Below are 25,361 nucleotides of genomic sequence, written 5' to 3'. Positions count from 1 at the left end.
TAATAAATACGAATAAAAATATTAAAGTGAAACTTGCTTCCTAGAAGCTGTTTAACCTTCCAGAAATAGTCCCATGTCTCAGCCAAAGTCATATAATTATATTATTCATTATTGTAGCTCCACCTTGTGCAGCCACTGATACTTGTGCAAAGAGGGTATAAAATATTAGTCTTTGCAGGATCAGACAAATGTCGACTTTTTTTTTAACTTATAGTCATTTTATATATTCAAGTTTACTAATGATTTAAAGTACATTTCACACCCATGAAAGGTGCTGGAGTAACACTCCTGAAAACATCCCCACAGAGTTGCACCAATATACCTCGACCTTTATCTTGAGATGCCACCTCTTGGACTGGGAGGATAGTTCATAGCCCTGTATGTTTGTATTCTCTATGGCCCAGTCAGTCCTTGGCCACTGGACTGAGACTTCCAGCAAGGGAGCCAGTTAGGGCACTTTGTGATGGCAGATTTGTTAGTCACTGGGAGACTGGCCTGTGAAGGACTTAGAAGATGCTGTAATATTTTAAGAAGTGAGAAAGAGTCCTGTGGCACCTTATAGACTAACAGACATTTTGGAGCGTACGTTTTCATGGGTGAATACTCACTTTGTCAGATGCATGTAGTGGAAATTTCCAGAGGCAGGTATAAATATGCAGGCAAGAATCAGTCTAGACATAAGGAGCTTAGTTCAATCAGGGAGGATGAGGCCTTCTTCTAGCAGTTGAGGTGTGAACACAAAGGAAGAAGAAATTGGTTTTATAGTTGGCAAGCCATTCACAGCCTTTGTTTAATCCTGAGCTGATGGTGTCACATTTGCAAATGAACTGAAGCTCAGCAGTTTCTCTTTGAAGTCTGGTCCTGAAGTTTTTTCGCTGCAGGATGGCTACCTTTAAATCTGCTATTGTGTGTCCAGGTAGACTGAAGTGTTCTCCTACCGGTTTGTGTATGTTGCCATTCCTAATATCTGACTTGTGTCCATTTATCCTTTTATGTAGGGACTGTCCAGTCTGGCCGATGTACATGGCAGAGGGGCATTGCTGGTACATGATAGCATAGATTACATTGGTGGATGTGCAGGTGAATGAACTGGTGATGTTGTGGCTGATCTGGTTAGGTCCTGTGATGGTGTCGCTGGTGTAGATATGTGGGCAGAGTTGGCATCAAGGTATGTTGCATGGATTGGTTCCTGAGTTAGAGTTACTATGGTGCAGTGTGGGGTTGCTGGTGAGAATACGCTTAAGGTTGGCAGGTTGTCTGTGGGCGAGGACTGGCCTGCCTCCCGAGGCCTGTGAAAGCAAGGGATTATTGTCCAGGATGGACTGTAGATCACTGATGATGCATCCTCCCTGATTGAACTAACCTTGTTATCTCTAAACTGATTCTTGCCTGCATATTTATACCTGCCTCTGGAAATTTCCACTATATGCATCTGATGAAGTAAGTATTCTTCCATGAAAGCTTATGCTTCAAAATGTCTGTTAGTCTATAAGGTGCCACAGGACTCTTTGTCACTTTTTACAGATCCAGACTAACACAGCTACCCCTCTGTTACGTAATATTTTATGACTATTGTGATGGGTTAGATCACAGGAAACTTCTTGGGAACTGTCAACTGATGTGCTGAGACTACCTCTGAGCCCATTTTCCCTGGCAGCTTGGGACTTCAGTGCCCTGCCTGGTTTGAAACAGACACACTAGCCTGCTGCAAACACAGACCCAGGTCTGAACAATGTCCCCCAAAAGCTGCAGGCTTAACTGAAAACAGCTTAAGAAGTGTTCCTGTCTCCAGCACTCAGATGCCCAGCTCCCAGTGGTAAACCCCAAATAAATCAGTTTTACCCTGTACAAAGCTTATACAGGATAAACTCATAAATTGTTCGCCCTTTATAACACTGATAGAGAGATACGCACAGCTGTTTGTACCCTCCTACCCCCAAGTGTTAAAACATACTCTGGGTTAATTAATAAGTAAAAAGTGATTTTATTAAATACAAAAAGTAGGATTTAAGTGGTCCCAAGTAATAACAGACAGAACAAAGTGAATTACCCAGCAAAATAAAATAAAACATGCAAGTCTACGCCTAGTACAGTAGGAAAACTGAATACAGATAAAATCTCACCCTCAGATGTTTCACTAAGTTTCTATCACAGATTGGATGCCTTCCTAGTCTGGGCATAATCCTTTCCCCTGGTACAGCCCTTGTTCCAGCTCTGTTGGTAGTTAGGGGATTTCTCATGACTGCAGCCTCCTTTGTTCTGTTCCACCCCCTTATATATCTTTTGCACAAGGCAGGGATACTTTGTTCCACTCTGGGTTCCCATCCCTCCTTCTAAATGGAAAAGCATCAGGTTTAAGAGGTATTTCAGTACCAGGTGACATGGTCACATGTTCTGTGAGACCCCCGCAAGCCTTCATTCCTCCCAGCCTGACTCACAGGAAGGCCTGCAAGCAAACAGAGACATCCACTGTCAATTGTCCTAGTTGATGGGAGCCACCAAGATTCCAAACCACCATTAATGGCCCACACTTTGCATAATTACAATAGGCCCTCAGAGCTATATTTCATATTTCTAATTTCAGATACAAGAATGATACAGACATACAAATAGGATGATCACACTCAGTACATTATAAGCTTTGTAATGATACCTTACAGGAGACCTTTTGCTTGAGGCATATTCTAGTTACATTATATTCACACTCCTTAGCATATTTTCAAAAAATGATATAGAGTGCAACATCACAACTATTATATGTTCTGTCTGAGGGTTTGATTAAAGTTGTGCAGTTTGCTAGGTGATTACAAAGAGATTCATTCTAACAGGAGTTGTATTGCAAGTATGGAGGAAGGGAGACCATAAGCTCAGATAGCATCATTCACCAATACTGAAAAGAATAATACAGGTGTCAATCTCTTTGAAGTTTACTTCTGACCATGTTGAGTTTAACAGCTCTTGTTTGGTATGTAGGAGGGAGGAATCCAGGTAGGAAACTGAAAAAAAGAGCTTGGGAATGGATAAAAATGGTCACTGAGCCCCTGGGACACAAGGGAGAGAGACATGGGGACTACTGCGAAACACACTGAACCCCAGTCCTCAGAGGTGGGGTGTCTGGAGAAGCTAGGCCTACTTGTACTTTAGATAAGACAGATGCACATACACTGTTTGTTTTGTTAAAAGTTTTTTTCTTGTGCTTTGATGCCCACCATGGTCAGTAAACAATACTTGGTTTTGCAAAGGCCGTTTTATGTCACTGTGTTCACATACTGGCCATAGCTAGAAGAGAAGAATTGCAGGGCTCGGATCAAGTCGGGCCTGCTGGGGAATCACAGGGATCTGTATCCTGGTTCCCAACTCTGAGAGTGGGATACTGCTAGATTCCACTCCAGGGATATGAAGGCCTACAGATGAAAATATAGAGGTCTCAATCCCAGAGGGGCTGCCCTTGGACAACAAGCAGAGGAGGCTAGAGGTACAGCTGACCCTGAACTGTGACACAGACCACCAGCAGGACCAATTTTCCAACATTTATCCTTCATTTGTTAAAACATACAAAAAACATTTACAATGGAAAGGGTTTGCTTTATGATTACAGCAGAGGCCTCGGAGTCAGGATTTCTGGCTACTTTTCTGGCTCTGCCACCGACTTGCTGAGTGATTTACTACTTTACTAGATTACCTGCTTGACACATGCCCTTTTGACGGTCTGTTGGGGCCAATTCATAGAAGCCGCATCTCTAGCTTCTCTCTAAGTAAGTCATAATTTCTGATGCTTGCTTCTCAAAGATCTTCCCTGTGCATCTGAGGGAAGGATTCCATCCCTGGTTTAGCTTAGCATGCACAGGGGTTCTTGGACTGCTTAAGAGTGTGGAAAGCACTTTGAGATAATGGACACCCTTCCCCCCCAAAAAAATGCTTCCACTTGGGGGCATGAGGATTGCACTTCAGATGATAAGCCACAGGTTCTACCTCCAAACTTGGAGGAGCCTCAGAAACCTGTGTAGATCACAGAGGTTGTGCAGGAGGATAGGCCTCTGTGTGGAGGCTCCATGCCTACCCACTGATTCTGTGTCCCTCCTCCCTAGCAGCATGGGGACATCAGAGCCACACTACCAGGGACTTCCACCTGCAACAGTTGCCTGCAGGACCCCTACTTGAAGAGATATCCCCATGTGGGTGGGGCTCTGCAGAAAAGGTATTACAGCCGCTTGCTATCTGGCCTTTTCTGGGAAATCTCAATGGGACTGAAGTGGAGGATGATGTGCATCCACACTCATCCTGTTTTCTACCCTAAGTCTCCCCAGTCCCCTCCCTCATGCAGATCCCAACCCTGCAGAGAACCCACCACAGGCTACAATGCAGAGGACATTGCTCTAGAGATGGCTAAGCACCTTTTTGAACATAGGGAGTGAGATTCATGCATAGAAGGGCCTATCTGCACTTGGATATTGGCTCATTTTGCCTGAGAGAGTGACACTATCACCCAGGGGCAGCTCTAGGTATTTTGCTGCCCCAAGCACAGCAGGCAAGCTGCTTTGGCGGCTTGCCTGTGGGAGGTCCCCGGTCCTGCGGATTCAGCAGCAGCCTGCGGGAGGTCCGCCGAAGCCGCGGGACTAGCGGACCCTCCGCAGGCATGCCAGCAAAGGCAACCTGCCTGCTGCCCTCATGGCGACCGGCAGAGCGCCCCCCATGGCTTGCCGCCCCAGGCACACGCTTGGCGTGCTGGTGCCTGGAGCCGCCCCTGCTATCACCACCATTAGTTACTTATTGTGGCTCCAGTGCAGCAAAGTGTTTTGCTGAGGAGGGATGAGATTATTATTATTTATTATGTTTATTTTGGTAGTGCCTAGGCACCAATCCCCAACTATGCTAAGCACTATACTCCCTGCCTCCATAGAGCTTACAATCCAAATAGACAAAGGGATGTACCATACAAACAGAGAGAATAGAGGTACGGTTTGCAAACATCATGTTAGTGCCAGAATTTTTTTAGGATTTTTAGGATTTGTGGGGTGATATTTTGCTGGGAGGTGTTAGCTAAACAGAAAGACAAAGGAAGGGAGAGAGGATATTGAAGGGAAGTGGGTCAGAAGGCCAGGGCCAGGGGGAAAGGTCAAAGGGAAGGGGAGAAGTAGGAGGGGAGGGGGAGAAGATAGCAGGATTGTTACAGTTAAGCATGTGTTTAAATGTTTTGCTGAATCAGGGCTATCATGCCTTTTCCCATTGGCAATGTCACGCTGAAAGGAAGATAAGTCTCTGCTTGTTCTGTGATTACAACATATTATGACACATTGATCTAGTATTTCACCCGCTGTCTTCCCACACTGTACTTCAAGTGTAGAAATTTTGTCAATTATGCACTTTAAAAATTTAATCAACAGTGAGCCGCTTCATATTTATTTTTAAAGGTGAAATAACTTTCACCAAACTAAGACTTCATATAAAGAATCTAGAAAATCTGTATGGCCAAATTGTACAGGTATACTCTCTATGGATAGATATTTATGAATGAGAAAAATACTAGCACAAACAAGACCGCACAAAAAAGCCTTTCAAAGCTTGATCCCACAAATCCTCAAGCATGTGTCCAACTTTCATTAGCTTCAAGGAAGTTTTATTTCTTGGCAATAATAAATCAAATTTAGTCTTAAGCGATTCAGTCAAATCTCAGATTCCAATTTGCATTTCAAATGTGCTGTTACCCTCCAGAACTCCGACTGCCTCAGTATCCCTGCCTTTCTATTGATTCTCATTGTTTCTAATGTTAAGATAAAACAGCATTTTCTTTAATTGTATTAACACAAAAAGCTTCACCACTGTAAACATCGGATTTCACAGGAGAACACTGCATTTAGCTACAAGATACAGATTTTTTTTTCCCCAATGTTGTCTTTGATTTAGAAACTAGGGACTGATTCTCTTCTCATCCAAGGCTTGTCTTCATGGCGAGTTAGTGGCAGGAAGCCAGAATATGAATCCACAGTACACTAGCTTGCCACACACTAACTGGCCATGTAGACCCTACTCCTGCTTACTAAAAGTTCCCTGCTGTTTGAAACGGGAGTATGTCAAAGTGCACTATACAACTTTTAGTGCAACCAGTTAGTATGTGGCAAACTTGTGCACTGTAGAGTCACATCCTGGCTTACTCTTCACTAACACACCATGGAGACAAGCCCTTACACTAGTGTGAATCAGGAGTAACTAGAGGGACCAGATGTCCCGATTTTACAGGGACAGTCCTGATTTTTGGGTCTTTTTCTTATATAGGCTCCTATTACCCTCCACTCCAATTTTTCACATTTGCTGTCTGGTCACCCTAGAAGTAACTCCCCCTAAAATGATGGAATTAGCTGATGTGAAACCAGTTTAAGTGTGAGGAAAAACAGGCCTTTGAAAAACAAAGGTTTCTAGTTTGGAAACAAACTTCTGCTGTATTGCTTCAAAGGCCATTAAAACTGTGTTTAATGCAATCTCTAAAGAGGCATCTGTTCTTGAAGAATCCCCAAGAGATAATACAATATGGTATAGGGGAGAATTTGTAATTCCAGTGGTTGAACTCATGAGAGTTTCCTTTCCTTGTTATACTTGAGCTGGCCTTCAGAAAGATATTCCAATGATTTATTCTATTGTTTGCATTTTGGAGCCATTATAAGAAAACAGAATTAAATCACCCCCCCAAAAACTGAAATCTAATAACCTTTCACTAAATTAAACAAGGTTGATGGTAAAATCTTATACTTTTTTACTTCATGGGGTAAACTACATTAATTATAACTTGGTTGTTCCAATTTCCCCATACATGTTGAATGTGGTTTAGTATCTTTTAAAAAGCAGAAAAATGCATACCACAAAAATATTCCAACATCTGCTGCAATGAAGGAGGGTGCAACATTAGTAACTTAAAAGAAAAACCCACATGGTTGTAGAGAAAAGCTTGGAATGTGAACCCCAAAGGCTCAAAATCCAGAAGTCAACAAAACAAAACTTATTTTTTAAATCTCATGATTTTTATTTATTTATTTATTTATTTATTTAGAGGCCTGATTTTTGCATTTTCTGGTTGGAAAACTAGTGCTGCTAGTGCCATTGTTCCCTGCTACAGGAAAGGAGTTCTCTTCATTTACAGGGCTCACTTTCCCCTTGGAAATCACAGGGGCAGGGGCGGCTCCAGGCACCAGCACACCAAGCGTGTGCCTGAAGCGGCAAGCCGCAGGGGGCGCCCTGCCGGTCGCTGTGAGGGGGCCAGCAGGCTGCCTTCGGTGGCTTGCCTGCAGGAGGTCCACCGGTCTTGCGATTTCGGCGGTAATTCGGTGGCAGGTATGCCAAAGCCGCAGAACCAGAGGACCTTCCGCAGGCATGCCCCCGAAGGCAGCCTGCCTGCCGTGCTTGGGGTGGCAAAATATCTAGAGCTGCCTCTGCACAGGGGCCATAATGGGAGATAGCTAGATCCAGGGCCGGCGCTTCCATTGAGGCTAACTAGGCAATCGCTTAGGGCACCAGGATTTTTGGGGGGCAGCATTTTGCTGGAGGGGGGGCAGCAGGCGGCTCCGGTGGACCTGCCACAGTTGTCCGTTGGTCTGCCTGCAGAGGGTCCGTTGGTCTGCGGCTCTGGGGGAGCTGCCGCAGGCATGCCTGTGGATGGTCCGCTGGTCTCGCGCAGGCATGGCTGCGGCAGCTCCACCAGAGCCGCGGGAGCGGCGCATGGGGCGGTGAAATGGCCATGCGCCTAGGGCGCGAAAAACTCTAGCACCGGTCCTGGCTAGATCAGTAAGCAAACAATGCTCATCTGAATCAGAATCTCCATGACCCAAGGGCACACCTGTGCAGATGGCCTATAATCAAGCAGCCAACCAGATCAAGTCTGAGGATATGTCTACACTAGAAATGCTACAGTGGCATAGCTATAGCGTAGTCACTTCCTACAGGATCAGAAGGGGTTCTCTCGTTGTAGTAAATCTACCTCTCCAAGAGGCGGTAGCTAGGTCAAGGAAATAATTCTTCTGTTCAAGAGGTGTCTAGACCAGGGCTTAGATCAGCTTAATTATATCACATAGGGCATGACATTTTTCACAGCCCTTAGTGATGTAGTTAAGCTGTCCTAACTGTGTAATGTGGACCAGCTCCGTGGAATAGCTTACAGTTCTCAAACTCTTCATGTTCCACCTGTGCTCTGTGTGGGTACTGTACTGACACTATCAGATTCACTCAGTCCCAAGTAAGTCAAATGAAAACGAATCTTCAGAGAGATCCCCCCTGCCCAGAGCCATCCCAGTGCATTTTTGTTTCTCTCCATTTGATTGTATTTCATGTTCTGTTGCTGTTACTCCCTCAAACTATCTCACCCTGCCAAACTGGCTATCCCAGCACTAGAAAAACCAGTCTCCATACGTGAACCCACAGATGCAAAGAGCTGATCGCTATATAAATACAACCCGCAGAAAAACAGATGGGAATGGCCAGCCTGGTCCAGATCAGAAATCCAGCTCATCCGGGGGCCAGCCCCAGCTGCTTCAGAGGGAGAGGCAAGACTCTTCCAAACTGGGCATTTAGGGTGACCAGATGTCCCATTTTTAACGGGACAGTCCCATTTTGGGGGTCTCTTTCTTATATAGGCCCCTATTATCCCCCACCACCTGTCCCATTTTTTCACAGCTGCTAACTCGTCATCCGTATGTCTATGTCTCACAGATTTAGACATAAGGGAGCCAAACAGCAAGTGTGAAAAATCAGGACAGGGGATGGGGGGTAATAGGTGTCTATATTTAAAAAAAGTCCCCAAAATCGGGACTGTCCCTATAAAATTGGGACATCTGGTCACCCTAGTGGGACAAGGCTGCAGAGGGGCGGCCAAGGGCTGGGCATAGGGTGACCAGCTGTCCCGATTTTATAGGGACAGTCCTGATAGTTGGGGCTTTTAATTATACAGGCGCCTATTCCCCCCACACCCTCCTGTCCCGGCTTTCCACACTTGCTGTCTCATCACCCTAGCTGGGGGGGCGGGACTAGGGCCTGGCTGCCCTGCCCTGCGCTCTCGCCCCCGCCCCGCTCGATTGCCCAGGAAACCGAAGCCCGCAGTATCCCTCCCCGGGCAGCCGCAGCAGCGCCGCGCTCCCCCGGCGGGCGGCGCCTAGGTGCCCGGCCGAGCAGCACCAGGAACCCGAAGCCCGCAGTGTCCCTCCCCGGGCAGCCGCAGCAAGCGCCGCGCTCCCCCGGCGGGCGGCGCCTAGGTGCCCGGCCGAGCAGACCGCCTCAGGCCGCCCGCGCGCTGGCGTAGGCGGAGAGCGGCTGGGGCAGGCTCCTCTCCGGCTCCCCAGCAGCAGCGCGGGCTCTGTGTGTGTGTGTGCGCGGCCGCCGGGCGCCCCCCGCCATGAGGAAGTGGTGCCTCTCCGCGGTGGGGATCCTGTCCATGACCCTGCTCGTCGCCAGCGTCTCCCTGCTGGTGGCCCACGTCCTCCAGAGAGTGGTGGACCTGCAAGTGAAAGAGGTGAGAGCCCCCCCCGAGCCAGGCAGGGCCGGGGGAGACTTCGCTGCAAGCGCAGCCGGGGCCACTCTCCTTTGCAAGACGCAGGCGGCCTTTGCTGGCTCTAAATCTGGCCAGGGAAGAGGCCAGGAATGGAGCTTGATGGCTTCCCTGGAGGCCTGGGTAATCCTAGGCAAAGCATCACTGGAGTCCAGGTAGGGTGGGGAGCAGTGCCAGGAAATCAGGCTCTGGGTGAGGTCTGGAGAGCTTCCCCCTGGGCTGCAATGAGAAAGCTCAGAATAAATGTATTTTAAATCAGGCTGATTTTAAATGTCCTGTTGAAATGCAGCAAAAAAATCCTTTGAGACTGCAAGGGCTGCCTTTAAAAAAAACAACAACTTGTGTTAATAAGCCTCCCCCTCCCCGGGGAAGCCTAAATATGTGAGATGTGTGATTTTAAAATAGTGTAAAATGTAATCAGTTGTAAGTAGCTGTAATGACTGTAATTAAGGGACACCCTCCAAAGCAGCAGTAAGTAAGTGGTGAAAAGTATATAAAGCTTTAAGTACCTGCTGTCTTACAGTTCATCTTATACGGTCCTAGTGACATCTATCTTGAATAATTCTCTCTTCATGTTTGCTGATAAATTTCTCTCAATTTTTCCTGACTTTTGTATGGATCAATGGTTTATTTGTTGTCAGGCTAGGATCGCCATGGCAAATCATTAAAAAATATTCAGTATTTTTAAACCTAATAACATGTGATTATCAATGTTAAAAAGCATTTAAAATTAATTCCTGGGTGTTATTTAGTATAGTTTTTTTTTTTTTTTAAAGCAATTTGTTCTCCCCTCCTGTCTGCCCTTTGTTTCTGAATGGTTGTTGTCCAGAGTTTCTAATCTGGAGTCAAGATGGGTCAATTCAATTAGCATTAATGGTTACTTTTAAAAAGTGGTTATGGTAGGAATCATTATTTACTGATATTATCCCTAACAGTAAGTGCACACTCTTCATGCTAATCATTAATAATATTTGGTTATACAGTGCTATTCAATTCTAGATCACAAAGCAGGGTGGGTGTCCTCATCCCCACTTTTCAGATGGGGAAGTTGAGGCGCAGAAAGATTAAATGATTTGCCCATGTCAATACAGCAGTGGCAGAGCAGGGATTAGAAACCAGGACTTCTGAAGCTCAGCCCAGTCTGCCAAGCACTGTGAGGTACTGTTCTTAGTGGTGTTGACAAAGGACTTGTCTAAACGCAGAAGGTGCACTGGTTTAACTTAAATCAGTTTAGTTAAGCCTGTGCTACTTGTGGGTGAGAACTCTCTTCAGTCTGTTTAAAACGGATTCTCTGAGTTTAGCTTGACTGTGTAAATTTACCAATGCAAACTAAATGGATATAAGACAGGTTGAAACTGATATAGGAGAGTTCACATGCAAAGTTGCACTGGTATAAGAATCACACAAAAACAGTGCAACTTTGTGTGTAGACCAGGCCATGGTCTCCTAGCATAAAGGATTAATGGTGGGGGGGAGGAAGGAGGAGAAAATCTGGCCTTGATCCTTCTAGTCCTTGTGCAGCACACAGCAAAGAGTGCAAGTGAAACTGTGAGTGGAGGGTAAGCTTAGGCACAAGTAAAGTTTCAAATTTTCAAAAGCACCTGAGTGACTGGTGCACCTAAGTCCCATTGACTTTCAGTGAGAATTGAGGATCTAAGTCACATAGGAACTTTTGAAAATTTTGACTGCATTCTTTTGCACTAAGTAGAAGTTGGTTGCACCACCACTGTGTCTATGCTCACTCTGACTTCAAAGAGTGTGAGGTACAACAGATCTTGGGATGGAGAATGGGAGTGTCTGCGGCCTCATGCTGGTGAAGCCCTTAGCTACACTCTCTTCTTTGGCCTTCCTCCTGCTATTAGGTAAGAGTAAATTAGTGCTGGTGCAATAGTGCGCTCGCTACTGTTGGATTGGGTTCCCTTGTGTTCCTCCTGCTCATCACTTTTTACTTTGTACTTATACGCACCTGCGCTATGCAGGATTAGGTACTCTCTCTACGCTTATCTAATGCACCCCTCCTAGTCGGATCCAGGTGCCACGTGCAGAAACCAAAGAAAAGCCCCAGAAGATTGTGCTCGCTATCACTCCATTGACTGCTGTTTACTTAGTGGGGTTGTTCATACTTCTTTGCATGCTAGAGAAAAAGCATTTGGCTATATGATGTAGTCAGTGATATTTTAGGACATCATGTGCAAACAGATGAATCTTGCATTGCATTTGAAATGTGGCAAGATTTGGGCTTTCCCCAGTCCCTGATGGGGAAGTTCCACAGTTCAGAGTCTGTGCCAAAATCCCTCAGCTCCATGCTCTCAAAAGTTTTATTCTGGTCTCCAGCAGCTGCAACAACTCCGTCTGCTCACAGCTGTTGAGGTAGGTTGCAAAGGGAGAGGCTGTTTTTGTGACAGATGAACCCATTGGGGCCTTACCGCAAAACTGGAATTGCAACCAGGTATGATGATATGCTATGATGGGCTCTCATCAGTCTGAATTGTGTAGTAGGAGGAATGGCCAGACCTAGGACAATCACAATTGCTGTAGTCTAGCCTGGGGGTGATGAAGCTGTGGATCACTATGGTCAGTGCAGATAACATGCAGGCGTATAAGACTGAATGACCAGTTTAAATGTTACTTTAGAAGTGAGTGTTCCCAAGGAGATGGGGAAAATATACCTAGACTTGAGTTAAGGGATCTTACTCAGAGTGGCTGAAGAAGTTTACTCTGCTGTTCAGTTGTACTCAATCCAGGAGTGGGCATCTTGAAAAATCAGAATGAAACCTTGCAGGAGGGACCATAACTGTTCCCAGGTGTTACAACTTCTTAGGATCTTTGGCGTGCTTGTGGGGAAACAATGAATATTTAATCCACTAGCATGAATTCTAAGGAAGGATCAGTGGGGCTCTGCATGGGTGCAGGAGTCCACCTGCATGGAATGAGTTGCAGGATCAGGGCCTAAGACATCAGGACCTACAGGAAACAGGATGTCAGAAATATGGGGTGTCCTCATGGAATTAAAAAATAACTCCGCAAAACATTTCTAAAATAATTTTTCTGTTATACATGTGGCATATTCAGAATACATGATTTGAAATCCTTTTATGAAAAGCACTCTGTAACTCCTGTGTATTACTATGGCTATGATGTGGTATGTTACATGACAGGATGGGCCAGATATCCTATCTCAGGGCTGTTTGCCACAGACTCTACATCCTCCATCTCTAGATGTCCACTCCCACCTCCTCTCTATCCACAGAGAATAGAAATCCACTCGCTTTGGTGAATCAGCAGAACCCATTTAATTTAGCATTCCTTTGCAAGACCAACATCTCTCAGTGGAGGGGTGTTCCATGCAAACACTGCCAGCCTGTTACAGGGCCTTAATCCTTTGTCCTAGATATCAGTGGGAGTTAGGTTCCCAAATACTTTGGGGATCTGGGCCAGCTTGCTTTCCCACTCAGAAATATTGCAGCCATCCTAAGCTCATTCTGTCAATCTAACTACTCAAAAATAAAAATGTAAGTGGAAAGGAAACAGAAACTGAGGCTGGGATACCCAGAATGAGTCCGAGAAACAAATTGTGTTAATGAAATTAAGATCCTATAAACACCAACCAAGAATTGTCAGTTCTCCAGGCCTTTCTCCTTTTGAACTTGTGTTCACAATATTTAATGTGTTTTCCCAGAAAAATAAAAGGAGCGACTGGAGATGTGATCCATTTAGTTGCAGATTATTTCCCCCTCTTCTGCCTCCTGGTGATGTAGCATTGAAGATACGGTTTTCTCTGTGCTTTTTCTTAAACAGTTTAATGTAGTGAGTCAGAATTATCCCTGAATTGACTTCAGTGGAGCTGAAACCGTTTTCCCCAATATTGATTTATTTTCTCTTTTTATAGCACTGCTGCATCATAGCTGTAATGTCATTTTCAAAACAAAATGAGCACATTTGGAATGAGACTTGTATATCATGTTTCTAGAGGACATGTAAAAAGGTGGCATTAAGACCCTGACCCCACAATTATAGATGAATTGCCAATACAATAGTTAAATGATTCTACAATAACAGGGATTTATGGACATTCTTATATAGACTTCTATAGAATACAAGATGAGCTGATAGCAGATAGATTTGTGTGCATTTGTGTTCTCATTCTTTGTTAGGAAAATCTTTAATGGGGTGGGAAAGGAACCCAGGCCCAGCCAGGGATTTTGCTAAAACAGCTATTAAGTCCTGGTCCACATAAATGTGAGGACCCTCAGTAACTTGCAGGATTGGAGCCTGAGACTAAGTGCTCATGACTGAAACAAATTTCACACGCAGCTGAGTCAAAACTTCACCCCTTTGGTGGAGTTGGGTTTATTAGCAAAGAAATTAACAATAAGACAAAGCTCAGCTTCTCTCCTAGTCTGAGCACTCCTAGGATGCCTGCCTCAGGGCTGTTTGCCACAGACTCTACATCCTCCATCTCCAGATGTCGGCCCCCATCTCCTCTATATTCACAGAGGATAGAAATCCACTTGCTTCCGTGAGTCAGCAGAACCCGTTGAATTTAGCATTTCCTGGCAGGATCAACATCTCTGGAGTGGGAGGGGAAGGTTCCATGTAAACACTGCCAGCCTGTTAAAGGCCCTTAATCCTTTGTCCCTATTTTCACAAGTGCAAAGCAGTCTTCAGAAATTGTTCCAGTTAGAAAACTAAAAACAAAGGGTTTGAAAAACCCAAGTGCAGCTAGCTGTTTCTGTTCCTGCTCCCCCGCCTACTGTTCCTGATTTCTATGAATTAGAGAACCCAGGACCCCAGGGTGCATACTGGTGGGATCCTGTCAGGTTATACCTGATCATTTATAACAGGATAAAGCTTAAAGTGTGTCATTGCCGTATAACTACATCTGACTTGTAATAAGATGACAGTCAAAGACAAACCTCCCTCAGTTTATGTAAATTCGGAGTTGTATTTATATGTATACAGACGGTTACATTCTCCTCTGTGCAACACTCTATGCCCCGCTTAAGCATAATGGTCCCAGACCTGATCTTACTGAAGGTAATGCAACAAGGAATTTACAGTCTAAGGCCTTGATTTTTCAGAGGGGCTGAGAAATGCCTAAGGGGTTAAGAAGTGTGGAGGAGTGCATTTCACCCAGAATTAATATAGGGACAGATTCTCATACCCTGACTCTGGTTTAGTAGCATCTTAGCTGGAAGAAACCACTTGTGCAGTAAGACCCAGATCCTCAAAGTTATGTAGGTGTCTGAATACCTTTGAGGATCCAGGCCTAAATGATAATTCATTGTGAGTAAGGGTGTCAGAATCTGGCCCAATGTAGTGTTCAAGAGGGACTGACTATGTGAGGACAATAAGATCCTTTATTTCAGTAATAATTTAAAAGATTTCTGTGCCCCAAATGAAGGGGGTGAAGCTGTTCTCTCACCGAGGCACAGGCGTTGCTGGACCTCAGTAGCCAGTATTGGCTGGCATGGACATAATTCATTGTGCTCTGGCTGGTAAGTCTATGTGCCAGGGAATTTAAGACACAAACATCTGAGGGAAATAGAATGAGAATTTCTGCAGCTGTAGGCCCCCGCCTTGCGAAGGCTAATGCACACGTTTGATTTCAGTGGGGCTACTCGTGCTTAAAGTTAAGCCCATAGAGAAGTATTTGCAGGGCCTCATCAGCTTCAGTCCAAGGGCAGCTCACGAGTCCGTTTCTTCTCTCTCCTACAGCGAATCTTCACAGAATGCCCAGCAACCATGTGATTTCTTTTTTTTTATTGTGTAGGGAACAGTACTAAAGAATGGCACAGAAGCCTTTGACCTCTGGGAAGACCCTCCTCCACCAGTCTACATGCAGTTCTACTTTTTTAATGTGGTCAATCCTTTAGAAGTGGTCAATGGAGAGACCCCTTTTGTGGAAGAAATAGGGCCGTACACCTACAGGTAAGTCTATATCACTTACTATATTTGCAAAAATAAAACTTGGGAGGGTTGGGGGAACCGTGACAGGCTTCTTAGCAAAAAAACAACCCTGTTGATATGTTATATGCTGAAGAGTTTACTCAAGGGAGGCAGGACGTTCTAATGGGGCTGCTTGGTCCTTCCTCTTTGCCCCCTATATGGTCTGTTTCGGCCCCCTCTGTGTCCCCCTGAACGTTCATCTGTCCCACAGTTTGGGGACCATTGAGTGAAACGAAATCAGGCCCCTAGTGTTTGAAGGGATGCTCGAGAATTGAAGGGAGGGCCTGGTTTGTTAATGTTTCACAGCCACATTGGTCTTTGCACACACCTTTCCTACCCATGTTATTTCTCTCCCTCTGCCATTCTCCTTCTAAACTCAGCATCCTCGTTCTCTTACTGCCTCTCCTGCTATTCTGTCATCTTCCTTTCCCCTCCTGCAGTCTCTGCCTCTCCTCCTTCCTTATTTCGTCATGGTGGCCAATCTGGTTCCTTCCACATAGTCTCCCTCCAGCCCTTCTGGTTCCCATCCCAGTGCATTGGAAGCTTTGCTCATGCAACACCCATGCCGCTGGGAACCACTGCTGCAACATCTCCATATGAAGTGCTCTGGCTGAGTGTGGCACTTACAACTAATCAGAGGTGCGCTCCTGTGTCTCAGACAGATAAACGGGGCTCTAGTTTTTGTAGGGCCCTATGTGAAGTGACACAGAGTCCCCCACCTCCTGGCACGCATGACACATCCCTGGGTGCCACCTTCCTGTCATCCTTCTCAGGCTGTGATTCCCTTCCCCCCACATATTGAGGAGGCTGCACAAGCCAGAAAGGCAGCAGGTAGAACTGGGTTGAAACCTTCTGACTGGGGAAAGGTTCCTGCGAGAATTCAGTCTTTGCCAAGGCCCCCTGGCCCCAGAGTCAGTTGGGATGGAAGACAGAGAATCAGGAATGGTGCTGTGACTGGTGGATCAGGCGTATACATGTGGAGAAACACAGCATGAATGGCTGGTGTGTAGATCCCCTGGCAAGAGCTCTCTCATGACATGTCATTTTGCAGTCAGTGTGCAGGAGGCGGGGCTTTGTGGTGCAGGTTCAGTCTCAGTTACTCGTGTATGACGTGAGTAAGCCAGGCTGCACATTTCAAAGGTCTGTGATTCACTCTCTGACTTGCCTGTACAGGATAGGGTCTGTCTGATACAGAAACACTGGAAGCTGAAGTTCTATTTTCCAACAGATTGATTGGCATTTCCAGGGCTGTGTCATGTGGGGGCCATTGTAGGCTGCTTCCCACTGGGATGGAGGAGAATTATCAAGCTCCTTGCTTGGGCCACAAGCCAGCAAAGCACAGAAGTGCATGCTTATCTTTAAACACACGAGTGCTTAAATCATGCTTAAAACTAAACCTGCACTTGTGTGTGTTTTTGTTGGGAGGGCGGGGGCCAGTGCAGGCTGCCTTGATAGTGGACATGCTCTGAAATTGGGCAGTGGGAGATCAGTGTTGTGACTGACGTAAACAAGATTGGACAGCAGTGAAGGGCTATTTATAAACTCAGCATGCTGGATAGATGACATAGCTTTAAACAAATCATGTTTTTGATTCACAGGCTGTAAACCCAGTAAACACAAGGACATTCAATAGGGCTGTTGTAATTGCAGAGATGGGCATAAGCTGCAAAATTCAGATCTAGCTAGAGCCAAAAATAGTATTAGTGAATGTCTCTCTAGTCACCTGAAACCGTATTTACTGGTTTTACGGGCTGGAGATCAAAGGAGTAATTTATTGTAAAGCGCAGCCTGCTCATCTGTCCAAACTTGCTGGGCTCGGAAACGCTCTTTAATTTTGTCTGGTTTTGCCATATTGAAGATTTTCCTCTTTAATCTTTGAGACTCAACCCTTGGAATCCTGGGGGATGAGTTTTATTTTCTCCTCCAAGCCTTTTAGGAGTGGGAGATTTCTCAGACTGATTATGGCATAGAAATTGGGAGCTGCTTCTGCCCCCTCCCCTCCAATTCAAGTCCTGGCTTCCGTGATAGTCTGTTGCCAAGTCAAAATGTTCCCAAATAGTGAGGATGCTGAAGTGTGGTGGAACCAGCTTAGAGGTTGAACCAGTTTCTTAGGGGGGAAAAAAAATAAAATGCAAATATAGCTGTATGTTCATGTATGTAGATTAGAATGCTCTGAAGATTCTTGTATGCACTGTTGTTGTACCTGTCTCGTCCCCAGGATATTGGAGAGACAAAGTGGGTGAGGTCATATCTTTTATTGGAACAACTTCTATTGGTGAGAGAGGCGAGCTTATACAGAGCTCTTCTTGACCTGAACAAGAGCTCTGTGTAAGCTGGAAAGCTTCTCTCTCTCACCAACAGATGTTGGTCCAATAAAAGATATGACCTCACCCACTTTGTCTTTCCGGAGTTTCTTGTGCAGTTGGCATAGAACATGGGAGTTGAAATGTATGAAATACAGCCTTGATCATGTTTGCTCAGGAAGAAACCCTTGTAAAAGGCAACATATGATCCTTTTAACTCAGGAGCTGGTGTGGAGTTAGTGAGATGTAAGCAAATTCTTACACAGCTGTAAAGAAATGCTGGCAAAGCATGTAACCTGACATTTATATCTGTCTCTTCTGCTTTTCTTTTGTAACAGTTAATATGGAGATTGGGTGAGCCAACGCCACAGAACTTTATATATATTGTTTGTGAAATGGTGGCTGCTGATGTTTGTAAAAGAATGGGGCATACATTTCAAAGTCATTGACAACTGGAATTCTGATCAGATCAGCTGGCAGCATTCCACCTCTTATGCATTAGGCTTGTTTATGAGCAATCCTGGGACATCTGCTGCTTGGGATGGTAAACAGTATTGTAGAGGTGAATTCCTGCCCCACTGAAGTCAGTGGAAAAAATCCAGTGGACTTAAGTGGGGCTAGTGTTTCGTCTGGCGGATTCAAGAACCTAGGATGAAATTCATCCCTGTGCAGAGAGCAGCATAAGGCCTTTTCCATAATCTTGTCTCACATAAGCCCATAGGACCTGATCTAAAGTGCACTGAAGTCAATGGAAAGACTCCCCTGTTGGTGTCAGTTGGATCTGGGTGATGAGGCTTAAGTGGAGCATACACCTTGCATTGGCCTTCTGCACAGGAGACGTGAATTTTGCCCACAGTGAAGAGGCAAAACTATAGTTTTCAATCCATATTTCATGTGCAGAACCTTAGATTGGCCCTTTAAATCTTTTTATGTTGTCTTGGGCTGTAATCTCTCTTTTTTCCCCATTGTCATTTATAAGGCAAAAAAGTAAGCTCACTAGACTGCATTAAGAACATTGGTGGGTGAACAGGATTTTTAAAAGTGCTCAGCATTGACCTAACTCTTCCTCCTTTGGATCCAAAGGGATCCAGACTTCAGTGAAAGCAGAGTTAGACCAGGGCTGAGTGCTTGCGAAAATCCCACCCTTTCTCTTTATGCACTTAAAGCAAGAGTTCTGTAGCCATAATAAATATTATCTGTACCATTGCAAATTTCCTTAAGAGCCAAATTTTCTGTCTCCCAGAGAGTACAGGCCAAGAGCGAATGTTCATATTTTGGACAATGGCACCAGAGTCTCTTCTGTGAACCCAAAGACCTATGTATTTGAACCAGAGAAGTCTGTTGGAGACCCTGAAGTTGATCTGATCCGGACAGTAAATATTCCTGCAGTGGTGAGTTCTGTTGTATTTATGGCTGGAATATTACTGACATGTGGCTGAAATACTACTGACAAGTGGCTGTTACTGACATGTGGCTACAGCTTGTATTTATATGCATGGTATTTCTCATCTTCAAAGTGTTTTGTTAATTTCCAGCTCATTTCTTTGTATGACAACTTCTTGAGATAGGTAAGAATTATCCCCATTAATGAATGGGGAACTGGCGACAGAGAGGTTAAAAGGCCATTGAGGCAGACCATGTCAGAATAGAGATTGGAAATCAGGCATTCCTGGATCCCAACCCTCTGCTCAGACCACTGGACCATGCCACTCTCAGTCCTCTCATAGGCTCTGCTGTCTCATTCTGAAGGATGCATTACCCCCATTTAAAAAAAAGGAACTTGATCTTTGAAGTCCTCAGATACTCTTAAAGGAACTGAGCCTGATTCTCCATCGCCCTGCACTTTGTGTAGTCCTGTCCACCACTTCAAATACATGTAAAATGATCCCAGATCACAGTAGTAGTGTTTTACACCCACTTTGCACTGATATAATTGATTGCACAAGGTGCAGGGTAAAGAATCAGGTCCATTGTCTGACTCCGTTCTACAGCTCTTGGCTATACCCATAAAGGCAGGACTTATACTAAAGAAATATGCAAAAGTCAGATACAGTGATTAATATTTTAATGATTTTTTGACTACAGGTTATGTGTTACAAGAATATTGTTTCTTGTCACTGTGACAGATAGGGCAATTTCCTGTAATATCTTTGAAAGACCTTATTTTATTATGTTTATGTATAAATGTGGGCCAGGACTGTATATAAGTTACCTCTCTAAGGAGGAGATGTGACAGATGCAAGACCTGGGAATACCAGAGACTACTGAAAATGTGCCAGAGAAATATGGACTTTTCGGACAATATATGTTAAGTGGATTTCCTGGGGAATCCACAGGAAGAGGTTAATGCAGATCCTCTTCTCCGGTTATGCAAAACCACAGCCTTTTGAAGCTATGCCCTGAGCAGAGGGTCATTGTCTGCTGATTGCCTGTTACAGAAGGCCAAAATCAAATGCCCAAACTGCATAAATAAGTGGCTGATTGGCCCAGTCTCAGTTGTTGTTCTGGATCTAAGACAGATGAACTTGTAATCACAGGGAAAGCTCAGTTGTGGGTTTTAACCAGAGCCCTAGGTTGGATTGGGGGTAACCTCTGCTCAGCTTTTTAGCGTGCGTGTAGGTTCTTTTATGGTTTTAATGTGTGTTCTCTGTAATGCTTTTACCTTAAGAATAAATGTGCTTGCTTAGAAGGAGCTGTGTGGTAACTTGCAATTCTGGTCATAACCCTTGGAGAAAAAGCAAAGCGCAGGTTCTGGCCCGTTAGGCAGTCTGGCTTCCTGGGGTATCACAGTGTAAGGTATGGAGCTGTGCAGCCTGGAAGATCCCCACCAGGTTAAAGATGGAGACAAACCTCTAGAGACAGAATATGGCTCTGCAAAGAGCCATGACATAATTTGCTGTGTGCAGTGTTGTTGTAGCCATGTTAGTCCCAGGACATTAGAGAGACAAGGTAAATGAAGGAATATCTTTTATTGGATCAACTTCTGTAAACCTAGTGCTGTCTAAACCAAGGATTAGGTTGATGTAACTGCAGTGCTCAGAGGTGTGGATTTTTCACATCCCTGAGCTATGTAGTTATACCGACCTAATTTCCTAGTGCAGACCGCACCTAAGCTCGAAAGCTTGTCTCACCAGCAGAAGTCAGTCCAATAAGAGAGATTACTTCACCCACCTTGTCTCTAATATCCTGGGACCATCACGGGTACAACAACCCTGCAAACAACAAACCATAAGTTGTGGCTCCCAGCTTGATTGGGCACCAGCTCCATCTTGTGGCTGTGTGCAGAGCCATATTCAAAGGCTTGTTTCAATCTTTAACCTGGTGGGCTACATTCTGAAGAAGATGAGGCTGAGTTGCACACACCTAGAACTGCTCAGTGTGCACGTAAGGGGGTGCTCAGTTGCAGTGTAGGCACCTGAACATTTAACGTGTGACAACAATGTTAATGAAGCAAAGTTAGTGCACAAGAATCTTCTTATGGAGTGAAAAAACTCAGTTCACATCACTCTAAACCCATGTGCTCATCACCATCCAAGAACTACAGCTGCTCAGACCAGACTGAAAAGAACAACTACTTTATACTAAATTTCAAATTTTCACAGCACGCACATGAAGTCTGGCCCAAAATTTTGAATACATTTTAAAAATATTTTATTTAAACAGCGCACATTCATTCGCATTGCGACATTTGTTTTATAGGATATCATAAAATCATGATATCATGGCCAGCTTCTCTTAGCTGAAACCAGCCATAACAGATCTTTGGGGTCTGCTCTAAAACAATTTATACTGCGCGAGTCTGCTATCCAATCCCTATTTTGTGCAGTCCTAGAGTGCAATACTCAGGCAAAAATTCCTATTGACCTCAATAGTAGTTTTGCATGAGTAAGGACTGCAAAATCAAGCATTTTTTCAATGTCAGCTACTTGAGACAAAGGGTGCTATCTCCCTGACCCACCTGCAGTAGATTTAACAGGGTGGCATGCAATCTAAAAATCGCACTTTTAGACTCAACCATACTAATAATCTCTTGTAACTCAAGTCACTTGTTTTTTATTTGTGATTCAGTTTGCAGTTAAGAAGCTGGGTAAAAGCAAATTCCATGGGTGAGGGTTTGGCATTAAAAAAAAGTTATTGTTAAAAATAAGATTTTAGGGTTTTGAAGTTTTCTCCTTGTTTTTTATGTAAAAATCAATTATTTTGTGTAGAAGCTGATAATTTCTCTAAAAAGCTAAAAAACCAACAACCCTCAGGTGAGTTAATTTGCATTAGCAGTTGGACTTTCAGCTCATGTGCCAGAATGTAACTTCATTAAGTATGACACTAATTCACAGTACAGAGCAGGGGACTTGAGTGACTGCTAGCAGCAGAAACTCAGGCAGCAGTTTTGTTGTGGTGGAGTTGGATGCTCAATAATTAGGATCCTACCAAATTCAGGGTCCATTATGGTCAATTTCACGGCCCTAGGATTGGAAAGTTGGTAAATTTCACATTTTCAGATATTTAAATCTGAAATTTCACAGTGTGGTAACCGTGGGGGTCCTGACCCAAAAGGGGATTGTGGGCAGTTCGCAAACCAGTTGTAGCGGGGTCATGGGATTACCACCCTCACTTCTGTGCTGCCTGCAGAGCTGGATTCTGAAGTCAGCAACTACAGAACTTCTTGCAGCCTCAGGAGGTTCCTGGAGTTAGAGATGAGGTCTGATCTCCCTTTTCCCCTGAGCAGCTGGGCAGGGGATGGACAAGTTCTGTCCCGCTCCAGCCCAGCTGGAGCTGGGAGCCCCCTTTGCTGGGGTGCTCCTCGGAACAAGGTGACACCAGATTTCATAAGGAAGGGCTTATTTCACGGTCCGTGATGCGTTTTTCACTGCTGTGAAATTGGTAGGGTCCTATCAATGATCTTTTGAAGACACTGATGCATCAGTGTAAAACATACTGCTGCAGAGCTTCAGTGTAGACCCTCATTACAGTGACAGGAGGGGTTCTCCCATTGCTGTAGTTAATTCACCTCACTGAGAGGTGGTAGCTAGGTCCACAGAAGGATTCTTTTATCAGCCTAGAGATGTCTACGCCGAGGGTTAGGCTGGCTTAACTACATCTCTCAGGGGTGTGGATTTTTCACATTCATGAGTGACGTAGCTGGGTTGACATAACTTTTTGGTGTTGAACAGCCCAGAACCTTTTGTTTAGAAGCTGGCTATCTGATGGCCAGCACTGAATATCTGAGCAACTGGCTAGTCAGTGGCACAACATTATTTGCCAACTGCACAAGGGTTCATGGTGGGATCAGGGCTGGGGTAGGGGGTTGGGGCACGGGAGGGGTCAGGGGTGCAGACTCTGGGCGGTGTTTTCCTCAAGGAGCGGAGGCATGGCCAGGCGACTCTGCATGCTGCCCTGTCCACAGGCGTCACCCCTACAACTCCCATTGGCTGTGGTTCCCAGCCAGTGGGAGTTGCGGGGGCAGTGTGCAGAGCCCCCTGGCTGCCCCTATGCATGGGAACCAGAGAGGGGACATGCCGCTGCTTCCGGGAGCTGCGCGGAATGGGGCAAGCCCTGGATCTCGCTCCCCAGCTGGGGCTCGAGAGCCAGATTAAAATGTCTGGAGGGCCAGATGCGGCCCCCGGGCCATAGTTTGCCCACCCCTGAGCTAGACATGCCCTTTAAGAACTCACAGAGGCTTTCTGTGATTAATAGTACCTCTGCCTGGGGCTAGCTTAATACTAGAAGTAGTTCACAATAACCCAGAGTCCCAAACTAAAGTGCATACCAACAACACAAAGAAAAAGTCCATACTTAGCTCTGGCATTTTCTTTCACTCCTGAGGGCTCTTCTGGCCTAGTCTGATCTCCTAGCTCTCTCTCACTGGGGCTCTGCCTTCCAGTCCGAAACAGAGCCAGGGTTTCCTGCTCCCTCCCCTGTAGCCTCCAGCACACCGGGCTTTACCCTCCAAGTTCCCTGGTGTCATGATCCTGCAGGAGCCTTTTTTCCCTGCCGTGTCTACTGACATAGCGACAGCTCTTTGGGTTTCCCCTTGTACTTTATAGGGAATTGCCTTATTCCCCTCAATGGGGCTCATTCCGTAATCAGGGTTGGCTTAGTCCCAGGCTCTCCAAATCGTGGGGCAAGCCACCCTGTTAACCCAACGAAAACTATTTCCATCGATGATCATCAAAATGTACAGCTAGGCAAAGTAAGAAAAACGCTGCGTAAGAACGTATTGGAGTTTGATTTAAGGATATTTACATTGTACATTTTGACAGGCAGTGTTGCCAGTTTGTGTTTTAGCGGTTATAAAGCTTTAACTTCTTGAATCTCAGTGTCAGCTGTCGTTCAGTAGTTATTGTCTGATCACGCTCGTAAGTTCCCACAACTGTGAAAATTTAAATTGATAAAAATTGAAGAAAATGCTTGAAAATAACCGCTGATATTACCTGTCAAATGATAAAATAAGTCAAATTCTGCCAAGCCTAACTGTAGCCACCGCGGTCCACACAGGGGTCATTCATGTTAGCGCATTTGAATGCAGCTCTTGCAAGCACAGTTTCTCTGACCTGGAGAAACTAAGGTTTCTTTTTTGAGGGCGATGGTACAAAAACTCTATTGTGGACTACCTAGGGAAGTAGTTTCTTGCACTGTTTGACTAACACGATTCCCTGAAAAGAATCCTGCCCTGCCCTGCCCACAACTGTATGGGAAATCAGGCTAGAAACTTGCTAGTAACAATCATGTTTCCATTCTGTTGTTGATAGCATGATTTCGATACCATAAGTAATCTTTAGTCCTGCCAGGAATGTCGGGGCCTGGACTAGATTACCTCTCGAGGTCCCTTCCAGTTCTATGATTTGTACTAACCTGTTCTTATGTCAGTTTTGCTCTTTTTTCACATAAGAAACTTGACTTTTAACTATCTGTTTAACTTCACTTCTTATATTGAGCTGTAGAAAGTGCAATGTATCAAAAGTTACAGGAAAAATAAATTCCATTCTGTTCAGCATGTACTGTCTTCACTTAGTAGGTGATGCAGCCAGTCCATGCATTTTGGAGAAGTGGCTGCCTTTTATAGAATTTAATCCACATTTGTTTTCACAACTCTGAGCCACATCTTTTTTAAAACTAAATTTCAAACATTTCTGAGATCAATAGGCTACTGTGCTTCAGCAAACCACCTCCGTTTAGCAAAGCATTTTTGCATGTACTTTGGTTTAATGCCTCGGAGCCACATCATCTTGAAACTAAAATTCAGTCACTCTGGCCAATATTGATTCAGCAGGTCACTTACACACGTTTAACTTGATATACATTCTTAAGGATATGCTTAATGTAATGGAATGAAACTTGTGTGCTTTACTGAATAGGGATGGATTTAAGCAAGGGCTTAAATATTTTGCTAAATTGGGGCCTGTGAAAGTAGATATCGATAAGAACATATCAAAAGAATCCCAGTGACCAGTAAATTACCTGTTACCATTCAGTCATAAGGTTGAAAATATGCTTCATGCCTATACATTGTTCTGATATTGTGTGTGTGTGTGTATAAGTACATTTTATTTTAATACTGTATTAACTTGTCCTTTATTCCTCTC

The 25,361-nt window shown here is 44.8% G+C and overlaps 1 protein-coding gene across 3 annotated transcripts in view; it reads left to right on the top strand.

The window, feature by feature from the left end:
* The first annotated feature begins 9,209 nt into the window (after nucleotides 1-9,209).
* Nucleotides 9,210-25,361, top strand: part of SCARB2 (scavenger receptor class B member 2) — a 36,162-nt gene continuing 20,010 nt past the window's right edge. For 2 of the 3 annotated variants that reach the window (XM_032768070.2, XM_032768073.2), the window contains exons 1-3: nucleotides 9,221-9,490; nucleotides 15,300-15,457; nucleotides 19,022-19,169. In XM_032768070.2, coding sequence (XP_032623961.1) covers nucleotides 9,374-9,490; nucleotides 15,300-15,457; nucleotides 19,022-19,169 — 423 coding nt within the window. In that variant the 5' untranslated portion in view covers nucleotides 9,221-9,373. Of the gene's footprint in view, nucleotides 9,491-15,299; nucleotides 15,458-19,021; nucleotides 19,170-25,361 lie in introns of all 3 variants that reach the window. The other variant, XM_032768071.2, reaches the window with a different exon arrangement.

The sequence above is a fragment of the Chelonoidis abingdonii genome, chromosome 5, assembly GCF_003597395.2.
Source record: "Chelonoidis abingdonii isolate Lonesome George chromosome 5, CheloAbing_2.0, whole genome shotgun sequence".
NCBI lineage: Eukaryota > Metazoa > Chordata > Testudines > Testudinidae > Chelonoidis > Chelonoidis abingdonii.
The sequence above is the reverse complement of the archived record's forward strand: the minus strand, read 5'-3'. Positions and strand labels throughout refer to the sequence as shown.